The sequence below is a fragment of the Macrotis lagotis genome, chromosome 5 (genome assembly GCF_037893015.1).
Source record: "Macrotis lagotis isolate mMagLag1 chromosome 5, bilby.v1.9.chrom.fasta, whole genome shotgun sequence".
In the NCBI taxonomy this organism is placed as follows: Eukaryota; Metazoa; Chordata; class Mammalia; order Peramelemorphia; family Peramelidae; genus Macrotis; species Macrotis lagotis.
In genome coordinates, this window is record NC_133662.1 from 253,683,631 (window position 1) to 253,705,872 (window position 22,242).

The 22,242-nt window shown below is 42.4% G+C and overlaps 1 protein-coding gene across 1 annotated transcript; it reads left to right on the forward strand.

Moving 5' to 3' along the window:
• The first annotated feature begins 181 nt into the window (after nt 1–181).
• LOC141489528 (sn-1-specific diacylglycerol lipase ABHD11-like) lies at nt 182–8,285 on the forward strand. The gene is made up of 6 exons (XM_074190107.1): nt 182–285; nt 1,208–1,343; nt 6,065–6,238; nt 6,728–6,898; nt 7,322–7,503; nt 8,153–8,285. The coding sequence occupies exons 1-6, from the start codon at nt 182–184 to the stop codon at nt 8,283–8,285; spliced, it is 900 nt and encodes a 299-aa protein (XP_074046208.1).
• The last annotated feature ends 13,957 nt before the right edge of the window (nt 8,286–22,242 follow it).

Consider the following 22,242-nt stretch of genomic DNA (forward strand, 5'->3'; position numbering starts at 1 on the left):
TTCAAGGGAAAGATAAATGGATTAGGTGTCCAAGGAACTTGACAGGAAGAAGTAGGCAGGAGATGGAAGAGAGTCAAGGTACTCAGAACAGCCCAGGGGATGGGACAAGCTGTGGGTAGGGCTCTGACAAAGACAAATTTTGTAGCAGAAGGTGTGGAAGCATAAGAGTGGTATGCACAGGATGTGGCAGTGGGTAAAAAACCTCTGGGTATCCTCTTGCCCTCGGATATCACCCATCCGAGATGTTGATTCATCCCCAGTTACTCTCAGGAGCAACAGGCCCAGGTGAGTGCAGAGCCCAAGGGACCACCTCTGCTCCTTTCTGGTCCTAACCTATCCTTCTGCTCCCCCAACTTTCTCCTGCCTTCCTATTATCTCCTCCTTTTTTTTTTTTTAGCTTTTTTTGTTTTGCAAGGCAAACGGGGTTAAGTGGTTTGCCCAAGGCCACACAGCTAGGTAATTATTAAGTGTTGGAATCTGGATTTGAACCCAGGCACTCCTGACTCCAGGGCCAGTGCTTTATCCACCATGCCACCTAGCTGCCCCCTATTATCTCCTCTTCCTGGAGCTCTCCTTCAACTCCCCATTTCCTTCCCTTCACCTGCAGCAATTCCCTGCCTCTGCTGACTCCCTTCTTTCTCCAAACTTTCCTTTCTCCCTATAGTCCTCCCTCATTTCATTTCTTCTTGCTCACTCATCTTTATTCTCTCTCCCCCTTTCCTCCACACCCTTCTCTTCCTTCCATTCTTCTCTTCCTTCTTCCTTCCCTCTCCCCCTTTTTCTTTCCTCCCATCGTTCCCACATCCCTTCAGTTTCCCACTTTCCCCTTTAGCTTTCTTTGCCTTTCCTCCCCTTCTTCCTTTCTTCTATTCCTATAAGGCTCACTGCCTTTTCTCCTTGCTCCTATTTTTGCTTCTCCCCCACTTGACCTCCCCCTTCTCTCCTTCCTTGTGCCTTATCCTGACTTTCTCCCTCCTCCCTCACTTGCCCCGACTTCCACTTGATCCTCAGGTTGCTTCTTGCTCCCCCTCCTCTCCCAGAGTTTCCACCCCGAACCCAGGCTATTCCTCCTGTGGATGAACATGACCACTTCTCCACCAGAAGCCAATCTGCATAGGGAGAGGAGAACCCAGGGACCCTGCCCTCCCCTGCCATCCCACATTCCTCCATGGCTCCTGATGCCATCCTTCCTCCTCTCTCCGGCCAGGACGCTGCCCCTCTCCTACAGGCTTCTGGATGGTCTGGACACTCTCCCACCTGTTGTCTTCCTGCATGGGTTGTTTAGCAACAAAAACATCTTCCAAGCTGAAGCTGAGGCCCTGGCACTGGAGACAGGCAGAAAGGTAAAGATTCCCAAAGACAGAAGAGCTGGGAGAGAAAGCAATCTACCCAGAGGGACAAAGTCAGAGGAAGGGAAAAAGAGAATGAAGAGAGATGGAGAGGTTGAAATGAAAAGAGCTGTCCGGGCAGGAGAGACTTTCCCTCCTAGGGCAAGATTGGAGGGGCACAGGGAAGTCTCCATAGACACTGCCACCCCATGCAGTGGGTTCCTAACTCACTGGAGGCTTTCATATAAAGACCAGATGGTCAGTTAGTGGGCATTTTTTTTCTTAGTCAAGTGTTAAGCATTTATTTATTTATTCATTCATTTATCTATTTATTTATTTGTTTGTTTATTTATTTATTTGTTAAGCATTCATTTACTTATTAAGACTCCCCATCCCGCTTGCCATCTCCTTCACTCCAGGGAATCCATAAGGATGTCTTCACACAAAGGTCATTGTGGTTTTCATCTAAAGCAGGTATTCTTGGATTGATGTCCTGGTAAAGCTGGGCACAGGGAAATGGCCCTGTTGGACTTGAAGGTCATGCCCTTTGGGACAGGAAAAACTAGTGTAGAAAGCCACCCATGTACAATGAGTGCTGTCTTAGCCACTCCTGGGAGGGCCACCCCTGAGGCATTCCTATAGCAAAACACCTGGAATCAGGTGCTAAATCATTCCCCAAGCACCACCCTTGTCCAACCCACAATGGAAATATATTTAAGTAAGGTCTTCCAGAATAGAGTTCTTTCTCCTTTTTCTCCCTAATGTACAAGTTATCTCTTTCTTTGTGTTGTACTGACTTTTTTTTTTTTAATTTATTTATTTATTTTTTAAATTTTTTTATTCTCATTTTGTACAAATGTGTTTTTTTTACATTAATAAAATATTCTTGTTTAAGAGTAAATGAAATACCTCCTCCCCCATGAATATAGACTTGCTTGAGCGATAAAGTAAAGGGGAGAAAAAAAAATTGAAATTAAAAAAAATAATAGTAATAATTGTAGGTATGGCCAGGTGGCGCAATGGACGAAGCACCAGCCCTGGAGCCAGGAGCACCCAAGTCCACATCCAGCCCCGTAGACCCAACAATCACCCAGCCATGTGACATGCAAGCCACCTGATCCCCACTGCCCTCCAAAAACCAAAAAGAAGAAAAAAAAAGACCCAAAATAAAATAAAATAGTAATAATAGTAGGGGTGGCTGGGTGGTGGACAGAGCATTGGCCCTTGAGCCAGGAGCACCCGGGTCCAAATCTGGCCTCAGACACCCAATGATCACCCTGCTATGTGGCCCCAGGCAGGCCACCCAGCCCCATTTGCCCTGCACCCTCCCCCAAATAATAATAGTAAAAAATGTGCTTCAGTCTTTGTTCCAACACCAACAACTCTGTCGTGGGTAGATCTCATTCTTTATGGTAAGTCCATGGCAAAAGTTACTTCCATATTTTTCCAACATTGCCATTGCTGATTGCAACTCCCTCCTTTCTTATTTCTCCACTACCATGCACTATATTTTCTCTCTCTTTTCACTCTGACTCTGCTGTAGGGTCACTGAGTGGCACAGCAAACAGATCCCTGGTCCTGGGGCCAAGAGGCCCTGAGCCCCCATACCACCCCTTAGGCCCAGAATCCACCTGGCCCTATGGTCCTGGACAGGCCTTCCAATCCCAGCCCCTTGCAAGAAGTAAAAAAGAAAATGTGTTATATCTGACCACTCTCCCCCCATGGTCCATCCTGTCCTCCTTTATTCACATCCCCACCCCTTCCCCCTGCTCCCCCCTCCTTCTTACTCCAGATGTCTATACCCCATTGAGTATATTTGCTGTTTCCTCTCCTAGCCATCTCTGATGAGAGCAAAAGTTCCCTCATTCCCCCTTGCCTCCCCCCTTCCATATCATTGCAATAGCTCATTGTAATAAAGAAAAATCTTATTATATGAAATATCTTGGCCTATTCCCCCTCTCCTTTTTCTTTCTTCCATTACATTTCCCTTTTTTCTATTGACTCCATTTTTACACCATATTTTATCTTCGAATTCAGCTTTCTCCTATGCTTCAACTATAAAAGCTCCCTCTACCTGTTCTATTAACTGAGAAGGTTCATATGAGTATTATCAGTGTCATTTTTCTATGCAGGAATACATGCAGTTCATCATCATCATTAAGTCCCTCCTATTTTCCCCTTCTTCTCCACTTCTATGCTTCACCTGAGTCCTGTATCTGAAGATCAAACCTTCTGTTCAGCTCTGGCCATTCCAAAAGGAACATTTGAAATTCTCCTGGTTCATTGAAAGCCCATCTTTTTCCCTGGAAGAGGACATTCAGCCTTGCTGGGTAGTTCATTCTTGGCTGCATTCTAAGCTCTTTTGCCTTCTGGTATATTATATTCCAAGCCCTACGAGCTTCCAATGTAGTTGCTGCTAAGTCCTGTGTGATCCTGACTGCAGCTCCACGATATTTGAACTGTGCCCTTCTGGCTGCTTGTAATATTTTCTCTTTGACTTGGGAGTTCTGGAACTTGGCTATAATATTCCTAGGGGTTGGTTTTTTGGGATCTCTTTCTTGGGGGATTCTGTGGATTCTCTCCATTTCTATTTTGCCCTCTGCTCCTAGAATATCAGGGCAATTTCCCTGTAGTAATTCTTTGAAAATGATGTCAAGGCTCTTTTCCTGATCATGACTTTCAGGTATTCCAATAATTTTTAAATTATCTCTTCTAAGTCTGTTTTCCATATCAGTTGATTTTTCAATGAGATATTTCACATTTTCTTCTAATTTTTCATTTTTTTGGTTTTGAAGTATTGATTCCTGATTTCTGTTAAATTCATCCATCTCCCTGAATTCTATTCTTTGTCTGAAGGATTTGTTCTCCTCAGAGAGTTTTCTTATCTCTTTTTCCATCTGGCCAATTTTGCTTTTTAAAGCATTCCTCTCCTCAGTAACTTTTTGAACTGTTTTATCCATTTGACCTAAGCTGTTTTTTAGCATGCTATTTTCTTCAGCATTTTTTTGGATTTCCTTGACTAGGCTGCTGACTTCATTTTCATGTTTTTCCTGCATCACTCTCCTTTCTTTTCTTAGTTTTTCTTCTAACTCCCTCATTTGATTTTCAAAGTCTTTTTTGAGCTCTGTCATAGCCAGAGCCCAATTTTTGTTTTTCTTGGAGTCTTTAGATGCAAGAGCTTGTGCTTCCTCATCTTCAGACTGAGTATTTTGATCCTTCTTGGGCTCATTTGCAAAGTATTTCTCAATGGTGCTCCTCTTATTTCTCTGCTTGCTCATTTTCCCAGCCTGGGCCTGGTTTTGGGGTGCTTCCTGAGCTTTTGAGACACTCCCACAAGGGTCTCAGTGTGTGAGGCTCTGTCCTCCCTCTTGGTCTGTGAATGACCAGAAGCGCCCCCCTCTGCCACGGGGCTGAGGTGGGGGGGCCCTGCTGTTCTATGGTGGGTCCTAGACTGCTATCGGGATCCGAATGTGGTCAGAGCCCCAGAGTCCTGTTCCAGAGACAGAGGACAGAGCTCTGCAGTCTCTCTTCACTCCCCTCCCTCAGCTCAATGGGCTCATGCCCTGGGGCCTCCTGCTTACTGGCTCAGCCTGCTTCTGTTTCCTGGATCAGGGCTGGGGAAAGATCAAGCTGCTTGCTGTGTGCCCTGAGTTCTGGGCTCACTCTGGCAGAGGTCCCCCGCTGTTCCCCCACTTTGTGCCCAGTGCTCCCCAGGGTGCAGCTCAGGAGACTCCCCTGCTGCTGTGAGCCGCGGCTCCCAGCGCCCTGGGGCTGCCTCCGGGAGGCTGAGGTCTGGCGGGCCGCCTCTCCGACCCCGGGGAGCAGAGCCTTTCTGCTCTTTTCCGGATCACCTTGAGTAGGAGAACTGCCTCACTGGGTCCCTTTGTGGGTTCTGTCTCTCGAAAGTTTAGTTAGAATCCTTAGTTTCAAGTTTTATCAGAGAGCGCCTAAGCTTCGATCCTTTATTGTAGCCATCTTGGCTCCGCCCCCTTGTACTCTAGTGGGCATTTTTGATGAACAATGGCTGAACCAGATGATTTCTGAGTTCCCTTCCATGTGGCAATTCATTGCAGGACTCCTCTTGCCCTTCAGTGTCTCCATTCCTGACTCTGGAGGTTTCACCAGAGATCCATTGAACCTTTTGTAAAAATGCATTTTATAGGGCAGAAATTCCTAGTAATAAATAGCAAATTCATTGCCTTTATTTTTTTTTTTGCAAGGCAACAGGGTTAAGTGGCTTGCCCAAGGCCACACAGCTAGGTCATTATTAAGTGTTTGAGATCTGGATTTGAACCCAGGTCCTCCTGACTCCAGGGCCGGTGCTTTATCCACTGCACCACCTAGCCACTCCCCATTGCCTTTTTCTTAATGAAGTTACCAGTTACTTTCTTTCCAACAGCGGAAAGCAAAAGGAAATTAAAGAAAGCTAAAAGCTGGAGAAAGGGCAATCAGTGATCCAAGGATCAGACTACTGAAAGGCCAGCACTGGCCACATTCTTGGGTATGGGGAGGATGGAAAACAGGAAAACTTTTTTCCTAAGATTCTTGTCCTCCTACAGTTTCACCTTCCTCCCTTTCTTCTATTATCAGGAGCTAAGTACCCCCTGACTTCCTGGATAGCCTTCATGTCCTCAGATAAGCTCATGCTCCTTCTGGCCCCAGAGCAGCATCCCCAGGATGGAGCGGGGTGGGGAAGGAATCAGGGACACTAACTACTCCAAGTCTCTGACCCCCAGGTATTGACAGTGGATGCTCGGAACCATGGAGAGAGCCCTCATAGCCCTGACTGCAGCTATGAGGCTATGAGTGCTGACCTGCAGGTTCTCCTTTCAAAGCTAGGACTCACCCCTTGTGTCCTCATTGGGCACAGCATGGGGGGCAAGACAGCCATGATGTTGGCACTACAAAAGGTAAAGATGCTGTCCTAGAGCTGAAGGGGTAGAATGTCACACAATATAACCTCATAAGCAACATCAAACATCTATCATAAGGAGTAAACTTCTTATGGAGTTTTGTGTGAAGAGACACTGTGAGAAAACATTGGAAGTGGAAACAGAATTCGTGGGGGGGATGTCATGAGATTTCCTTCATACATCTTTCTAACTTCTAATAGATGAAGTTATAGATGCCACCCTCAGCAGTGGGGGATTCCAGGGTTCAGAGTCAAGTCCTAAAAACTTTTCCTAAAATGTCTTCATCTCTCCATGGCTAATTCTGAGCCTGCAAATGGGAAGGGGGTCCTCAAGACCACTTAGAGACTATGAAATGGACACCTATAGTCCCAATCCACCCCTTTGGGAATAATGGCTCCCACTTTCTCTTCCCTAGAGCCATCACTAGGGCCAAGGAAGAGGAGGGAGGATATTGTAGTTTCTTGTGTGACAGACTCTCTCCTTTAGCCAGAACTGGTGGATCGTCTGGTCTCTGTGGATATCAGCCCCTTGGTGGCCAAGGATATGCCAAACATCTTTAAAATTATCCCTGCTATGAAGTCTGCAAACATTCCTGGAAATCTTTCCCACTCCCAAGTTTCTAAAATATTTGATGAGCATCTGAAACCATTTGTGAAGGTGATCCCTCAGGACCCCTAAGGTTGGGGGGAGGGTGGAGTTGGGCTGCTGAAACCACAAGACAAGCACTTGGGTTGGAGTCCTCAGGAGAGTTGGGGGGGAGTAGAAGAAGAAAATCTCTGGGAGAGGGAGACAGATTAAGGAGAACAGAGGGGCTTCTATTATAAGCTCCTCAAAAGTCAGTCCTATCTTGTCCTTTTCCTTCTATTTCCAGTATCCTATATTTTATTTTTCCTTCTATTCCCAGCACTTTGTGTGCCCATGAGAGCCATTTACTAAATGTCTGTTGACATGAAGGGAGAGGGGGTAGGGTAAGGAGTTAGAGCCTGGTCTAGGTAGGACTTAGAAAGAGATATTGTCGGGTTTAAACTAAGAAGATGGTGACTCAGACGTCTTTAGCAGTCAAACCCTTTTACCCTCCAGGATTCAAGTATTCGGCAGTATCTATTCAACAGTCTTGTGCAAACCAATGGGCAGTATGTGTGGAAAGTCAACGCAGAAAACTTGTGGCAGCAAAAAGAGCAATTTCTGGACAAGCTTCAGATCCAGGGAGTCTATCCTGGTCCCACACTCTTCCTCACAAACCACAATTCGCCTTTTGTCCCGTAAGGAAGGGCCAGAAGGTGGAGGGCCTTGCCTAGCCTCAAAGAGTTCTCTTTCTTAGGTCCCAGTTGGGTTCTCCATCACCATGAATGAGGGCAATTGGGGGCTTCTGTTATGCTTGGGTTCAGGAGAGGAGCATCCCTTCAGCATTTAGAGACATGTACATGATCTCACCTAGATTTCTCCATGATTTTTATGCCTGTCTGAGTAGCATGTTTTTTCCTCCTGCCCTTGTTACTACCTGTCTCTGACTCATCTTTCCCCTTCTCTCTGACTTTTTCTCTCTCTTTCTCAGTATCTTTGTCTCTTCTCACTCTATCTCTCTCTCTTTGTCTCTGTCCTGTTTCTCTCCTGTTTCTCCTCTTCTTTTCTGTCTCATCATCCTATACCCCTCTCCCTCTTCCTCTTTCCCTCTCTTTACTACCCTATTCTTTTTTTTTTTTAGGTTTTTGCAAGGCAAATGGGGTTAAGTGGCTTGCCCAAGGCCACACAGCTAAGTAATTATTAAGTGTCTGAGGCCAGATTTGAACCCAGGTACTCCTGACTCCAGGGTCAGTGCTTTATCCACTGTGCCACCTAGCCACCCTACCCTATTCTTTTCTATCTTCTCTCTTCACCTCTTACATTCTCTCTTCCTTTCTCTCTTAACAGATCAAGTCACTATCCCAAGATCAAACTCCTATTCCCTGAAGCCCGGTTCCAGACCATTCCTGATGCTGGTCATATCATCCATATCAAGAAGCCCCAAGAGTTCATGGACAGTATCCTGAATTTCCTGTCTTAGAAGGTGTTCCACTTTCCAACTTCAAAAACTCAAAGAGCCCCAACCACTTCCTTCACTTGTAATCTTTCCTTTAAAAAAAATCATCTTTCTGTAATTCAGAACTGAACAAACACCAATTAATATGAACACTTCCGTAGGCAAAGAATAAGACAAAAAGAAAATTGTAGAAATTGTGGATCTCTGTTATGAACAGCTTGTGTTGTTTTTAATCATATAATAAATTCAACATGTTAATTTTAAAATTGTCTTGCTTGTCTTCAGCTCCCTCCAAATTTCCTTCTGTTCTCTGTTCTGTAATTTTTAAATGTTTCAATGACCCACTTTTTTCCTTTTAGAAAAATAATACTTTAATTATGAACTTGACAGATAACATAAAAAATTTCCATATACAAAGACAGAAAAAAAAGAGGATTTCATATGAAACCATGAACCTACCATGTACAGCTTGTCGTCTTGGGGTTTTTTAAAAGTATGTATCTGGGGGCAGCTAGGTGGCGCAGAGGATAAAGCACTGGCCCTGGAGTCAGGAGTACCTGTGTTCAATTCCGGCCTCAGACACTTAATAATGACCTAGCTGTGTGGCCTTGGGCAAGCCACTTAAAGCCATTGCCTTGCAAAAAAAAAAAAAAAGTATGCATCTGTTTTATTTGCGACCCTTTAGCATCCCAGATTCTCCTCTCTGGATACTCCCTAGCTTATCAATTCCTTTTCTAAAATACAGTTCCCTGAACAACAAACATGATCAGGACTCCCTCTTCTCACATTAAAAATGGAACCAACATTGACAATAGTGATACTAAGGTTGCCTGGTTGGTTGGTTAGTTGGTTGGTTGGTTGGTTGGTTGGTTAGTTGGTTCTTGTCCTTCATTAGAGAGTAAGACAAAAATGACATCACTATGTTAGAGATGAATTACCCTGTGTCCAACCATGATTAATCAGACCAACATGAACTCAGAATGCTCAACCACAGTTTGGGCATAAATAGTCCATGTGAACACCTGGGATGAGTTCTCTAACCTTACATATCTCACATTTCCTTTGAGCTGCTTCCATTCTGCCTTCCTCATAGAGTACAGCACCCTCACTGATCAGGGCACACCATGCTGGGTGGTCCTGTGCCAGTATCTCCCATGCTGCATAATCAATTCCAAAGTTCTTAGGAGGCACCTTAAAGGTATCCCTGTTTCTATTCTTCTGACCTGTCCTGTGAGCTCTTACTGTGTGAGTTCTCCATAAAATAGTCTTTTTGGCAAGCTTATGCTGGCTGCCAGATAGTGCAGTAGATAAAGCGTGGAGCCTAGAGTCAGAAAGATGTGAGTTCAAATGTGACTGGATAAATCACTTAGTCTCAATTTCCTCAACTGTAAAATGGAAATCATAATTACACCTACTTCCTGGGGTCATTGTGAAAATCAAAATGACATAATCTATGGAAAGAATCTCGCAAACAGCAAACATTGCATAAATGGTAGCTTTGTCTTTGTTTTTGGCACGACAATGGGTTATTAAGTGTTTCAAGTCACATTTGAACTCTGACCCTTCTCACTCTAGGGCCAGTGCTCTATCCATTGTAACACCTAGCTACCCATCTTTGTTGGGGGGTTTTTTTAAGATGGGAGTTGATTTGGTTTGGTTTGGTTTGGTTTGGTTTGGTTTGGTTTGGAAAGTCAATGCACTTATTAGCAGATTAACTATGTCCCCTTCTAAACAGACTTCTTCCCTCTTCTGGGATTTCTAGAGGTTTTTCCTTGTTCCCCAACCACTTTCATTATACCCAACTCCAATAAAAACACTCCCTTAGAATAAATGAGTAAAATCAATTAAGAGGTATATGACTATTTAAGAGGCAGCAGGTATCTTATAGGATAGAGACTTGGAGTCAGGAAGGCAAAAGGGAAATTCAGTCTCAGATATCTGCTTCTTGTGTGACCCTGGACAAGTCACTTAACCTATGCCTTTTTCAGTTTTCTCATCTGTAAAATGGGGATAAAAATAGCTCTTAGGGCTATAAAGACTAAAGGAAATACTATTTGTATAATACTTTGCAATTCTTAAAGCTCTGGATAAATGTTTGCTAATGTTATTATAGCCAATATTAAAGCCAATCAGATCTCATCTCTCTCTCTCTGCTTTTCTAGTCCATCCAAGAAACGGTACTCAGACTCAGCAGCAGGCCCTGGGGGCATAATTATCATTTCACTTATTTCTGAAGTCTTGCTTATGTATCTTATTAATTGTATTTTAATGTACAAAAATCTATTTCCTCTCCTTTTTCTTTTTCAAGTTTTTTTTTTTTTTATGTTTCTGCAAGGCAATGGGGTTAAGTGGCTTGCCCAAGGCCACACAGCTAGGTAATTATTAAGTGTCTGAGACCGAATTTGAATTCAGGTCCTACTGACTCCAGGACCGGTGCTCTGTCCACTGTGCCACCTAGCCACCCCTATTTTCTCTCCTTCCTGTTCACCACTCCCCATAAAATGAAGGGAAAGTCTTTTGTAATATGCATTATGAATATACAAGCAAATATATAATTGTAAATGGTGAATATTGCATCTATAAATATATATGCATAGAAACACATATTTCTATATTTTATATGTGTATCTATGCCCAAATTGATTGGAAATTGTAGTCATTTCAGGGAATACAAAGAAATCCTCCTAATAAAAATAATTTAATAGTTGTAAAAGTGAACTTTGTAACAGATTGTAACAGATATAAATCTGAATGTAAAGAACTTTACATTTGTTTTTATCAAATATGTCAAGCTTGCATTTAAAAATATCAAAAAATCATATCTGGAGGCGGCTAGGTGGTACAGTGGATAGAGCACCAGCCCTGGAGTCAGGAGTCCCTGAGTTCAAATCTGGCCTCAGACATTTAATAATTACCTGGCTGAGTGGCCTTTACCTTGCAAAAAGAAAACTAAAAAATTTTTGGTATCTTTTTGGGAGGTGATACCGCTCCTAAACTAATGACATTTCTTGATAACAAACCCTCCACCTGTAAAGAATGAGAGCTGAAACATCCAGAGTTGGAAGGGGATACTCCCTTGATGGACAATACTGAAGATCCCACCTTCTCTTTTTTGTAAATGTATAATTATGCTCCCCCCAAAAGTCGCTATGAGAGCAGCTGCCTCACCTGGTCTCACTACTCCATAAAGCACCAAGAAAATATTTCTGAACCACTGTGACAAGGATGTCACTGTTTGGAGCCCTCGTTCATGAAATAGAATATGCAATGAAGTGGACCTGAAATCAAAAGCTTTGAAGAGGGCCCAGTCAGAACTGGCAGCTCAACAGAAAAAAATTCTACATGTAGATAACTATAACTGCTCTTCTCAGTTGCTAGGCAGTTGTACAACTTTTTGCACCAAGAGAGTCTGGATTCCAGATTTGTATTTGACAGACAGACCACCTCGGAGTCTAATCTAATGTCTAACTGGAAGCAAGACCCAGATACCTTCATAGCATTATGACCGGCTTTGCTTATTGGTGGTTATGACAACACATGTTCCAAACCTGTCCACCTGCAAACCACTTGAATTATCGGGCTATGAGCCCATTGGATCTTGTTCACAGTCTGCCCTTACTTGATTGGAGAGATAAATATACATGTTCAGTGACTACAATTTGAATGAGCTGGTGAAACAGGGTCCATATCCCTTATGGGAAATAATTACTGTAGAAATAGCCTGAACTGGGGTGGCTAGGTGGCACAGTGGATAAAGCACTGGCCTTGGAGTCAGGAGTACCTGGGTTCAATTCTGGTCTCAGACACTTAATAATGACCTAGCTGTGTGGCCTTGGGCAAGCCACTTAACCCCATTTGCCTTGAAAAAAAAAAAAACCTTAAAAAAAAAGAAAAGAAAAGAAATAGACTGAACTGCAAAGACTTGGAGTTCACAATCGGTGATGATTATTAAGTAGCTCCTTACCTGGAAGGTCTAAAAGAAAGATCAAGGAGAAAAGTCAAAGCTAACCAGTCTGCTGATGAAGCTGCAGAAGAAGGCTGATGAGCCAATGCAGCCCTGATCTGTAGGAACCAGTCTACACTAGCTATGCTTTATACCAGATGGAGAATCACAGAATGAGATGTTCTTAGGAATCAGTCCTGGAAGGATTTTTCCAAGAAATCTTAGAGGTGATAACTGTATACATTTTCTTTAGAGGGAGCATGTAATTATTTTCTAGAAAGAATGGGGTAGCAGCACTATTGTTCTCATATGAAGAGTATATTGTTTTATGTTTTAACTATGAAATAAAATTGTTTCAACTGAAAAAGATTGATTGAAGAGTTTGGTGAACAATAAATATGTACATTAACCTAACTAACTCTGTTTATCTTTTATTAAGGTCAAACTCTGAAGGTTCTCACTTTTTACCTTCATTCAAATAGACTGAAGAATTGTGGGACATGTTATCACTATGTAACACAGGTCCCTCCTTGTCGCCTTCTTGATCCCTCTCATCTTTCTTTCCCAACAATCCCTGCCTGCCTTTCCCCTCCATTCACTATCCTCCCCCTTGCACATTGCCCTCTTCCTCCTCCTGTCCTTCTAAGGATTGTTTCTGCCGGGATACCAACTGCCACCCCCCAACCTGAATTCCAAACTCAGCCCTATTGGGCTATATCCACTCAGGATGATCAATAAACTCTGACCCTCAACTACAGATCGAAGGGGCTGGTTTTTTTAATTAGTCCTTAAACTTATTCCTATGCTGCAATATATCTTTAAATCATGGGAAAGGGGTGAACTACTGGCTTAAAAAAAAAAAAGACTTCCCTGATCCCCTCCATTACTCCAAAGGATTTACTGAATAATTTAGAGTCTTACCTCCTGGAAATCCTAGTTAGATGGAATGGTGGTTAGAGGGCTGGACCTGGAGTCAGGAAGATCTGACTTCAAATGCGGCCTCAAAATACCTACTAGCTGTGGGACTTGGGCATATCGCTTAATTTCAATTTATCTCGGTTTTCTCCACTGTAACATGGCCATCATAGTAACACCTACCTCTCAGGCTTGTTGTAAAGATTCAATGAAATTATTTTTGTAAAGCATATAACCTAAGGCCTGACACATTATAGGAACTAAGAAACACTAGCTATTATTACTAAGATATTTTCCTTACTTTGGTATGCATATACCTTGGGAAATGATCCTTCGATACCTTCATAGTTGGATCACTTCCAGAATGCATCCATTCTATGTTCATTTGATCCAACACAGCCACTTTGCCTGTTTTTGTTCTCCTCATCACCACTTCTAACTTATCATGGTGGCGAATGTACAAATCCAATCAGAGAACCTTCCTTTTCCTTTCTGAAAGTTTGCTGTAAAGACCTTTGCAAAGTTTTCCATATTTCTTCGATTGTTGTCTTCATTCTTATTTTGCCTTTAAATGCCCTTTGGGATGCCTTGCCAGCTTTCCTCTTTTCCCAGGCTTTCTTTAAGCGGATTTTGCCATTCACTACTCTAGGCAGTGATCCCACTCATAATTTCCTTCCATTTTTCTACGTGAGATAGATGGTAAAAGCCTTTGGCTGCAACACCTCTCTGCTTTTCAGATAAGCTTTTATTTTCATGGTGGTCTTCTTGCAAATACTTACCATGAGCTCTGCAATACAAGATACTCAAAGGCCGCACATGCTTTCTTATTTGCCTTTGGTTGGGTGTTGGATAAAACTGACTCCTATTTGCCTCAACAAGAACATCCTTTCATTGGATCTTACTTTCTTCAATATTATGGTTTAGTTTCAAGATTTCATTTATAGGGGTGGCTAGGTGGCACAGTGGATAGAGCACCGGCCCTGGAATCAGGAGTACCTGAGTTCAAATCTGGCCTCAGACACTTAATAATGACCTAGCTGTGTGGCCTTGGGCAAGCCACTTAACCCCATTTCCTTGCAAAAACCTAAAAATAAAACTCTAAAGATTTCATTTATAGGGAATATCAAAGCTGTTACAGTTCAGTTTCCAATGTATTGATCAATGGACAAAGACCTCACCCCAAGAATGTCATTTATAGATGGTCTAAAGTAGAAATTCTTAGCCACTTTTGCCTCCTTTTGTACCATTCTGCCAACATCCTTATAGAAAGGGAAGGGGTAAAAGGGCCATTCAGGTCTGAAGACCATTTTGAATGTCTTCCTTTTTCTACAGGCTGCCATGGCCAATGCTTTCATGCCCCCCAATAGCCACCTTTTAGTGTGGAATATCTCTTTGCTTAATTGAAATGATTTTTGGAAAGCAGACTGAGTCCATTGCCTGGACAGGACTCAAATAATTTCTACTGTGTCCTTTTAAAGTTTTTTTAAATTTATGTAAACACAATTTTCAACACTGACTTTTTGTAAGATTTTTAACTTCTAAATTCCCCCCCCACTTTCCTAACATCACAAGCATTCTGATATAGATTATATAAGAACAATCCTGTAAAACATATTTCCACATTTTTCAAGTTGTGAAAGAAGAAACAGAACAAAAGGGGGAAAAAAATCAGAAAAAAAACAAAGAAAATGAAAATAGTATATTTCAATCTGCATTTAGACTCCATCTGTTCCCTCTCTGGATGTGGATTGCATTTTTCATCATGAGTCTTTTGAAATTGTCTTGGATCATTTATTACTGAGAATTCACAGTTCATCAGTATACAATATTACTGTTACTGTGTACTATGATCTACTGGTTCTGCTCACTTCACTCAGTATCCGTTCATGTAAGTCTTTCCAGATTTTCCTGAAATCATCCTGATCATCATTTCTTATAGCACAATAGCATCCCAGCATTCATATACTATAACTTCTTTAGCCATCCCTTCCATTTCTAAATTTTTCCACTAAAGATCTCCTTTAAATATTTTTATATGTAACTCCTTTTCCCTTTTTTATGATCTCTTTGGAAGAATATTGCTAGATTAAAGGGTATACACAATTTGATTGCCTATTGGTTATAGCTTCAAATTTTGCAGCAGAACGACTGGATCAGTTTATAACCCCACCCACAGTACATTAGTGCCTCAATTTTTCTGTATCTGCTCCAACACTTAACATTTTCCTTTTCTGTCAATCTGAAAGGTGTGAGGTGTTATCTTCAAATTGTTTTAATATGCAATTCTCTGATCAATACTGACTTAGAGCAGTTTTTTTCATGACTATAGATAGTTTTTAGGCTTTGGGGCTTTTTTTTAGATTTTTGCAAGGCAATGGGGTTAAGTGGCTTGCCCAAGACCACACAGCTAGGCAATTATTAAGTGTCTGAGGTCAGATTTGAACTCAGGTACTGCTGACTCCAGGGCCGTTGCTCTATCCACTGCGCCACCTAGCCGCCCTGACTATAGTTTTGATTTCTTCCTCTGAAAATTGCTGTTTATCTCTTTTGATCATTTATCAACTGATTTTTATTCCTATAAATTTGACTCAATTTTCTATGTATTTGAGAAATGAGTCTTTTATGAGAGATATTTGCTATAAAAACTTTCTCTGCTTTCCTTCTCATCCTGGTTACATTGGCTTTGTTTGTACAAAACCTTTTTACTTTAATATAATCAGAATTATCCATTTTGAATTTTGCAACGTTCTCTACCTCTTGTTTAGTCATAAGTTCTCCCCTTGTTCATAGATCTGACAGGTAAATTATTACTTGCCGATACGATCATCCTTTATTTCTAAACCACACACCCATTTTGATCTCATGTTCATATATGGGTGTGAGATGTTGATTTATACCTAGTTTCTGATCTATACCTATCTTCCAGTTTTCTCAGCAATTTTTGTCAAATAGTGAGTTCTTTTCCTAGAAGCTGGAATCTTTTATCAAACACTGAATTATTATAGGCATTTGCTACTGTGGCTTGTGTACCTAATCTATTGCACTGATAAGCCAGTGGTAAATAGGGGCTTTTGGGGGGGGTATTTTTTGCAAGGCCATAGGGTTAAGTGACTTGCCCAAGGCCACACAGCTGGGTCATTATTAAGTGTCTGAGGCCAGATTTGAATTCAGGTACTCCTGACTCCAGGGCCGGTGCTCTATCCACTGCGCCACTTAGCTGCCCCATAAATAGGTTTGATAATTGTTACTTTATACCATAGTTTGAGATCCGGTATGACTAGGCCATATGGTAGAATTTTGAGGTTTGTGGGCATCCAGGCTCCTTTTCATGCTAAGATAAGATGGAAGATTTCATGGACTTCATATTCAACAGATCTCACCCTTCTGCAGTTTTTTATAGACTCTTCAAACTCTCTCTAAAACAAATTATAACTGCCAACATTATTTTTCCTGTTCAGTCTAGGACTGTCGAGGGTAGAACACAAGATGAACTGTGAAGGCCTGACCTAGGAGAAAAGTGAATAAGTATTTCAAACTATATTTCTGGTAAAAAAGACTGATTTCTTTAGACAGTACCCAGCCTTCACATCTCAGTCACCTTTACCATTAGGAAAGAAGTCTAGATTAGTCCGTCTCCCCCATGTTAATTGCGAACTCAGGAAAACAAATGGTTAGAAAGTTGGAAAACTTGTTCTGCTTTAAATTCAGAACTTGTTCTGCTTTAAATCCAAAAGGAGATAACAATTCATCAAATAGAATTTGATTGGCATTAATAGATTGTCATTATAGACTATCAATCAGATAGTCATTGGGCAACTTAATATTGTGCAACCTCCCAGGACATTAATAATTTCTCTTATCCTTTGTTCTAAAATAAAAATTCCCTTTTCTTTAGGTTAGAGGTGGTCATTACCATAACAGGGTATTTCCTCCTCTCTGGTTTTCATTTTTTCCCAGGTAAAATGTAGGGACTGGGTTAGGATCACACAAAGTTTAAGTCTAGGAGGAATTTCTTCCATCTAGGATGGAGGAAAACAAAAACCCAAGCATTTCTTAAGCACCTATGCCAGGCAATGCTCAGTATTTTACAAATATTACCTCATTTAATATTTCTATCAACCTGAGAACCCTGAGAAGTCAATGATATTAAAATGGATTTTCCCATTTTATGGATGAAGAAACTGAGGAAGACAAAGGTCAGGCAGCTAGTAAATGCGTGAGGTCAGATTTGAAGTCAAAGTTTTCTTGACTGAGGGCTCAGTGTGCTCTCAATTACACCACCAAGGTAGGAGGGGAATGAAGACCTCACAGGCTTTCTTCATTCCCTCTCTTTCCCTTCATGGAGATATTCCTAATAAAGAAATAGGAGAATCTCTGTGCATGAAGATGAACCAGGAAAAAGCTAACAGAGACAGAAAGTGAAGATGAGAGTGAGGTATAAAGGGGAAAGAGAGGCAAGGAGAGGGAAGTACAAATACTAGGAAGCAGTAGGTGCCTGCCATCAGTGAACTGGAAGAGAAGAAAAGATTGAGGAGAGAAAGAAAGAGACAGAGAAAGAAAAGAATCTTAGAAATCCTCTAGTCTTACCCCCTCATATTTTCCACCAAATCTTTTCTTTATGTTGAGTCAGGGTGATTGGTAAGAGGAGCATCATGGGGAATTGGAGCCCACCCTACAGAATATACATGGAAATGGCGGGTGGGGGGAATTATCTCTTGCACCATATGTAACATCGAACTGGGACTCTTTTGGAAAGATATAGACTCTGGGCTCCTGGGTAACCATGGGTTGGCACTCAAGTGCAATCACCTCACCTGAGACTGGGCAGGGTTGTTTTGTCAAAGAGAGTTAACTGCTGAGCCACAAGAGCAATACAATTATTAAACTTTGAGGGAAGAGATAACTTTTGTTCTCACTCTCTCTTACTTCTTCAAACATGTGGCTTAAAACCAATGTTTTTTGAATAGTCTTCTGGGGAGGAAAGGATTTTCAACTTTCCTCTCTTCAACCTATGTTCATCCAGATGAGCCTGAGACTAAAGCTCAGTTTTCACTGCTTTTTCTGCTTTGAGATTCTTTCCTTCAGCACAAGTGATTGAACAGGGCTCCTTAGACAAACCAGTTGTGTTTAACCTGGAGACATAAGAATTGTGTTCAAGTATGATGCCATTAAGTAGAAAACAGATTACATTTGCTCTATTTGGATCTAGAGGGAAGAATAATATATGTAGAGGGGCAGCTAGGAGACGCGGTGGATAGAGCACTGGCCCTGGAGTCAGGCGTCCCTGAGTTCAAATCCAGCCTCAGACACTTAAAAATTATCTAGCTGTGTGGCCTTGGGCAAGCCACTTAACCCCACTGCCTTGCAAAAACCTTTAAAAAAAATAATATATGTCGAAACTGCAAAAACACCACCAAAAACAGAAAATGTTCATTTAAGTTTGTCATAAGAAAAACTTACTGGGCAGCTAGGTGGTGCAGTGGATACAGCGCCGACCCTGGAGTCAGAAGGATCTGAATTCAAATGTGGCTTCAGACACTTGATAATTAACCAAGCTATGTGACCTTGGGAAAGTGACTTAACTCCATTGCCTTGCAAAGAAAAAAAAAAGAAGAAAAAGAAAAACTTACAAATAGTTAGATATGTCCAAGGAAGAACGCTGCCTGGAGAGGTATTGGAATGTCCTTCCTTAAGGCTCTTCAAGCAGAAGCCGGATGGCCACTAGCCAGGGATGTTCCAGTGGGAATTCCTTCACTGGTTGGGATGAAGTAGATGGTCCTGCAGTTTCCTTTCACTTTTTCAGTTCTGGTTCTGATTCTATCATTAGACTTGATAGTTACCCTGTGTAACAAAGAGGTCTGGACCCCATGTGAACTGGGAGCAGGAGATTTACCCTGAAGTTACTACCACAATGCTCCTCATCAGAGATGATGACCAAGGGGCAGCTAGGTGGTGCCGTGGATAGAACACCAGCCCTGGAGTCAGGAGGACCACAGATGATGACCACTTATAATCAGCATCAAGCCCTGGATGACCAAAAGATTGGGACCTGGAGCAAGCTACTTAGACAGTGCAGAACCAAGGTGAAACTGAAATAGATGTTCAGGAACATCATAAAATGTTCAAGGATTTTATATTTCAAGTATCAGACTCCCGATGGGAGTCACTGGTTTCTGGTTCCTGGTATGTTTCTGTCAATGAACTTGAACTTGTATTTGAAATACTCCATTTTTGGTTAAAGATAGACATAGTGTCCTACTTGGGTTCAACTTTGTGCACTGAATATATAAATCATATCTATGTTTTTAATTATTTTCTCTAGTATTTGCTGTGAGGGCAAAAGAGCCAGAGACAAAAAGAAAAAATGACTGACCCCTCTCTTGAGAGGCCAGCATCTCACAACTAAGCTAGGGTCAGGAGATTCAAGGAGAGGGGTCCCTAAATGGAAGAGAGCCCCTCAAGGCACTCTGGGGCGGCTATGGCAGCTAGGGTCCTTTGCATAGCTACCTTTTTTGTTCGAACGAACTCCTTCAACTTCATATATATCCTTATTCTCCTCCCCAAAACACCATTCCAAAGGAAAACAAAGTGTGCTGGGGGAAGCAGTCTCTAACTCCAGCCAACACATCAGCTGAATCTAGAAGTATTTGGGATATTCCACAGCCATAGACCTTCCTCTCTGAAGAAGGCAAAGAAATGTCCCCACTTCATTTTCTGGGGGCAAATGAAGTCTAAAGAAGGGAGTGACTGTCCCAAGGTCATGCAACTGGTTATAGAGCAGAGTGCTTCCCAGTCCTTCAGCTTATGCCCTAGATGACTTCAAAAATCTCTTCCATTTCCATCACAGCCTGATAGGACAGAGGGCAGAAAGGGGAGAGTCTGTAGTAACACATCAGCTAAGCCTACTGGGTTCTAGCCGGGAAAGATTAATGGATTCAGAAAGAATAAAGATTCTTTAAATTATTTTTAAAAATTGCTATTCTAAGGCAATGGCGTTAAGTGACTTGCCCAAAGGGAAAGATAAATGGATTAAGTATGCCAGGTGCTTAACAGGAGGAGCAGGTTGGAGGGGGAAGAAAGCCAAAGCTCCCAGAACAGTGGAAAGGTGAGATAAGTCATGAATAGGGCTCTGGCAAAGACAAATTGTGGAACAGAAGGTGTGGGAGCAGAAGGCTAGTGTGTTTAGGATGTGGCAATGGGTTTGACACCTCTGGCGGTCCTCTCATCCCTGGATAACATCCTTCCAAGATGTTGGTCCATCCCTGGTCACTCTGAGGATCAGTGGACCCAGGTCAATTCAGAACCTGTCCTTCTGTTCCTCCAACTTTCTCCTGCCCTCTTAGCTTTTCCTCTCCCTGGAGCCCTCCTCCAAATTCCCCTCTCCTTCCCTTCCCCTGCATCAATGCCTTTCATTTCCTGACTCCTCCTGCTCCTTTCTTATAGCTTTCCCTTCTCCCTGTGGTCCTCCCTCACTTCCTTTCTCTTTACCTGCTCCTCTTTAATCTTTATTCGGGGGGGGGGGGGGGGCGGGCACTGGCCCTGGAGTCAGGAGGGCCTGAGTTCAAATTTAACCTCAGACACTTAATAATTGCCTAGCTGTGTGACTTTGGGCAAGTCCCTTAACCCCATTGCCTTAAAATAAAATTTTTTTAAATTAATTTAAAAAAAATCTCTATTCTCTCTTCCCTTTGCCCTGCTTTTTCTTTCCCCCAGATCATTCTCTCCTTGTCTCCACCTCTCTCTGCCTCTCTCCCTCCCTTCTTTTCTTCCTCACTATATCCCTTCAGTTCATCTCTCTCTCTCTCTTCCCCTTTATCCTTCCTGGCCTTCCCTTGGTCGGTCCTCTTTCCCTTTCTCTACTCCTATGTGGGCCAACCCAGATCTCTGCTTTTCTCCTTTCTCCTGTTTTTGTTTCTCCTAAATTTCTTCTCCCCCTTCTTGTGACTTGCCCTGACTTCCTCCCTCCTCTTTAGATTCACCAATTTCCACTTGATCCTGAGGTTGCTTCTTGCTCCCCCTCCTCTCCCAGAGCTTCCACCCCGAACCCAGGCTATTCTTCCTGTGGATGAACATGACCACTTCTCCACCAGAAGCCAATCTGCATAGGGAGATGAGAACCCGGGGACCCTGCCCTCCCCTGCCATCCCACATTCCTCCATGGCTCCTGATGCCATCCTTCCTCCTCTCTCCGGCCAGGACGTTGCCCCTCTCCTACAGGCTTCTGGATGTCCAGGACACCCTCCCACCTGTTGTCTTCCTGCATGGGTTGTCTGACAACAAAAATACCTTCTAGGCTGAGGCCAAGGCCAAGGCACTTGGCAGAAAGGTAAAGATTCCCAAAGACAGAAGAGCTGGGAGAGGGAGCTATTTGCCCAGAGGGACAAAGAGAAAGGGGAAGAGAGAATGGAGGGGGATGAGGGAGGTTGAAATAAGAGGAGCTGTCTAGGCAGGATAGACTTTCCCAGCTACTGTAGAATTGGAGGGGCACTAGGAAGTCTCTATCCAAAGCACTACCAGATGTGTTTGTGGGCATTGGGGGTCAGAAATGTATTCCCTTCCAGCTTTGAGATTCAGGAAAGATCCCCTGCTGCCCCCTCTGTGTCTCCACTCCTGGCCCTGGAGGCTTCACCAGGGAGGAGTTGAATCTTTTAAAAAATGTATTGAAAATGGCAGACATTCCTAATACTGACTAGTTAAGGCAATGCCTTTATAGTCCCCAAAGTTACTAGCTACTTTTTTCCTAATGTTAACCTTTAAAATTATAAGAACCTCAGCAACAACCATGAAATAGTTAGACATAATATTTTATGGATTAGATATAAAGTTTTATTCTCTGGGATTTACCATTACTATTAGGTGGAGGCCATTCTAGTAAGGCTCACACCAAACTGAGGAAGATTAGAAAATGTATACAACGACAAAGGAAGGAGAACAACATACATAAATTACAAAAATAAACAAAATTGCAAACTTGCTAGGAGACTATTCTATTATTTGATATCAAGGAGAACCATCTTTCCACCAGGTTATTTTGCCTGAAGGAAGTAACTTTTTTTGAGTTTAGGTACTAGAAAGGTAGGGAGGTACTCTTTTCAAACTATAAAGGACACAGTTCTTTTCTGG

What these genes read in the sequence shown, in the direction of transcription:
- LOC141489528 (XM_074190107.1), top strand. Translation starts at nt 182, where the DNA reads ATGTGGCAGTGGGTAAAAAACCTCTGGGTATCCTCTTGCCCTCGGATA. An exon ending in TGATGTTGGCACTACAAAAG is followed by an intron (nt 6,239 to 6,727) that starts GTAAAGATGCTG and finishes TCTCTCCTTTAG; the next exon opens with CCAGAACTGGTGGATCGTCT. An exon ending in ATCTGAAACCATTTGTGAAG is followed by an intron (nt 6,899 to 7,321) that starts GTGATCCCTCAG and finishes TTTACCCTCCAG; the next exon opens with GATTCAAGTATTCGGCAGTA.